The 2,500-nt window shown below is 45.9% G+C and overlaps 1 protein-coding gene across 4 annotated transcripts in view; it reads left to right on the top strand.

Moving 5' to 3' along the window:
• Nucleotides 1–2,500, top strand: part of ablim3 (actin binding LIM protein family, member 3) — a 47,071-nt gene that overhangs the window by 19,722 nt on the left and 24,849 nt on the right. For all 4 annotated transcript variants that reach the window (XM_030368867.1, XM_030368866.1, XM_030368865.1 and 1 more), the window contains exon 3: nucleotides 1,458–1,641. In XM_030368867.1, coding sequence (XP_030224727.1) covers nucleotides 1,458–1,641 — 184 coding nt within the window. The remainder of the gene's footprint in view (nucleotides 1–1,457; nucleotides 1,642–2,500) is intronic.

The raw sequence follows: 2,500 nt of genomic DNA, 5'->3' as shown, positions 1-2,500 counted from the left end.
CTGCTGGTCTGGTGTGTGTGTGTGTGTGGTTGTGTGTGTGTGTGTGTGTGTGTGTTTTTTTGTGTGTGTGTTTCAATGTGTGTAAAGAGGACTTGACCTTCACATGATGCTATCAGGCCTTAGGTCATGGCTCCTGTGCCTCTAGCCTCATCCCTCCAGAGGTCATAAAATCCCTCCAGCTCCTCCCTTTCGTTCCCCATACAGTCGACCACATCATGAGGGGGAAACAAGCCCTGCCGCGCAGTCTGCTGATCCATTGCAACAGACCTAGTGATCTAGCGTTACACACCCACCGGGATTGACTTCCGCTTGCAGGGGCAGAATGCGCTTGTGGTTTGAACGTGTCGGCGTAAAGTAGCCCTGTAGTTGCACACAGACGCAGACACACACACACACACATGCACCCTCAGACAATATCCATGGACACGCACACATGTCTGTGTCACAAACACAAACGCCCACACACACAGACGCAGACACACACACACATGCACCCTCAGACAATATCCATGGACACACACACACGTCTGTGTCACAAACACAAACACACACACACACACACAAACCATCGGAGGACAACACCCACACAGATAATCCAGTTGTCTGTAATTGTAACTCAAAACCTCAAACGCTTCACCATTGATATTTAATGAGTAGTCTGCCTGTAAAATGTGTTTAACAGCTGATATCGCCATATCTCCCTGAAAACCAATGCAGTGTGTATGAGCACATTTCGGGCCGATACAGCAAACTGACACTCGACACTCAAACACACATTTCTCAACCTGTGATGGGGAATGGGTGTGTTGTTTGACAAGGCAAGAAGATGGAAATCTTATGAGCGATGTCCTCCTTTGAAAACTGTTAGCAGATTTTCTGAAATAGCATGAGACAGTGAAGGGTAACAGGATAAATGGGCGGCATGTTCAAGTAATGGCCATCTTAATGGAATTAACTGTAGTGCTGACTTCTGTTTTTCATCCACATCTGGAGCCAAGCAAACACACAATACTAAACACTTTTCTACTCTACACTTTGCCCTTTCTCTCTTTTTTCTCTTGCTCGCTCTATTTTTGGCTCTCTCTTTCTCTGTCTCTTTTACTTTATCTCTCTCTTTCATTCTGTTTCTCACTCTCTTTCTCTTTCTCTCTTTATCGCTTACTCATCCTCCAGAGAATGAGGGACGCTCCGCTGAGCAGATTGACCTTCGGTAGACAACGTAAAATCTAATTAAAAGACCGGAAAAAAATATTTAGGATTGACGATTTCTATTGTATTCACTGTGGCCTAATCTGGCGTCGTCTGTATTATCATTTTGACATTTTTGACTGATGCGCACTGCTGAAACAGCTTGATTTCACACACACATACACACACACACACACACATCACACATATCAATCAATGTGTTTTATTGACCAATCTTCCGCTCTCTTCTCTCTCTTTTCTATCGCTAGTGTGCAACTGCGACCTGGCCCGCTCTGGGTTCTTCCAAAAGAAGGGCGAGTATGTGTGCACGGCGGACTACCAGAGGCTGTACGGAACCCGCTGCGACCGCTGCGACGGCTTCATCACCGGGGAGGTTGTGTCCGCACTGGGCCGCACTTACCACCCCCGCTGCTTCGTCTGCAGCCTCTGCAGGTACAACGCCCGCCCGCCCGCACGCGTACACACACACGCATGCACAGGTCCATGCGGTGGTGCATGGTGGGGGGATGGCGTCGCCGCACTAAATCATGCTCGTTTGCACTTTTCACTTTCGTTTGCATGCAAACGAAAGTGAAAGTGATATGGTGGCAGTGCATATCTTAAAACCCACTTGCTTAAACGTGCACTTTACTCTTAACAGAAGAGGTTTGTGTGTGTGTGTGTGTGTGTGTGTGTGTGTGTGTGTGTGTGTGTGTGTGTGTGTGTGTGTGTGTGTGTGTGTGTGTGTGTGTGTGTGTGTGTGTGTGTGTGTGTGTGTGTGTGTGCGTGTGTGTGTGTGTGGGAGAAAGACTGTGCAATTCCTGGGTACTGTACTGTACTGTCTTATTTATGTTTATATGGTAATGAGGCACAGAATGTTCCAGTCATTAAGGAAAGTGGCTCCTTAGAGATTAGATAGGAGTAGTGGGGTGCAGGACAAGGAGAGAGGAGATGAGGTGTCAAAGGAAGTGATTTATGAAAAGGGTGCCCAGTGGAGGCTGAGCTTGCCGTGTTTTGACAGAAATACACAGTTGATTTTGGACCACTGCGGAGGTCAAGACTGTGGATTTATTATTCATACAGCTTTCAATAATTGTTTTGTCTGATTTGACCTGTTAGATATACCATGTAAGGTGTTTACTATTTTACATTGTGATCTTAGCTATCTGTATATTTAGTTGAATCAATAATGGATGGGATGAAGAAGTTTATTCACCCCATCTTCATCATTCTTCTGTTCATCATTGAACTCCACCAACAACGACAAATCAGTCAGGCTCACTATCCCCCACGTTTGTTTTTGTTTTGTTTA

This window comes from Gadus morhua, chromosome 10, assembly GCF_902167405.1.
Source record: "Gadus morhua chromosome 10, gadMor3.0, whole genome shotgun sequence".
Lineage (NCBI taxonomy): Eukaryota > Metazoa > Chordata > Actinopteri > Gadiformes > Gadidae > Gadus > Gadus morhua.
The sequence above is the reverse complement of the archived record's forward strand: the minus strand, read 5'-3'. Positions and strand labels throughout refer to the sequence as shown.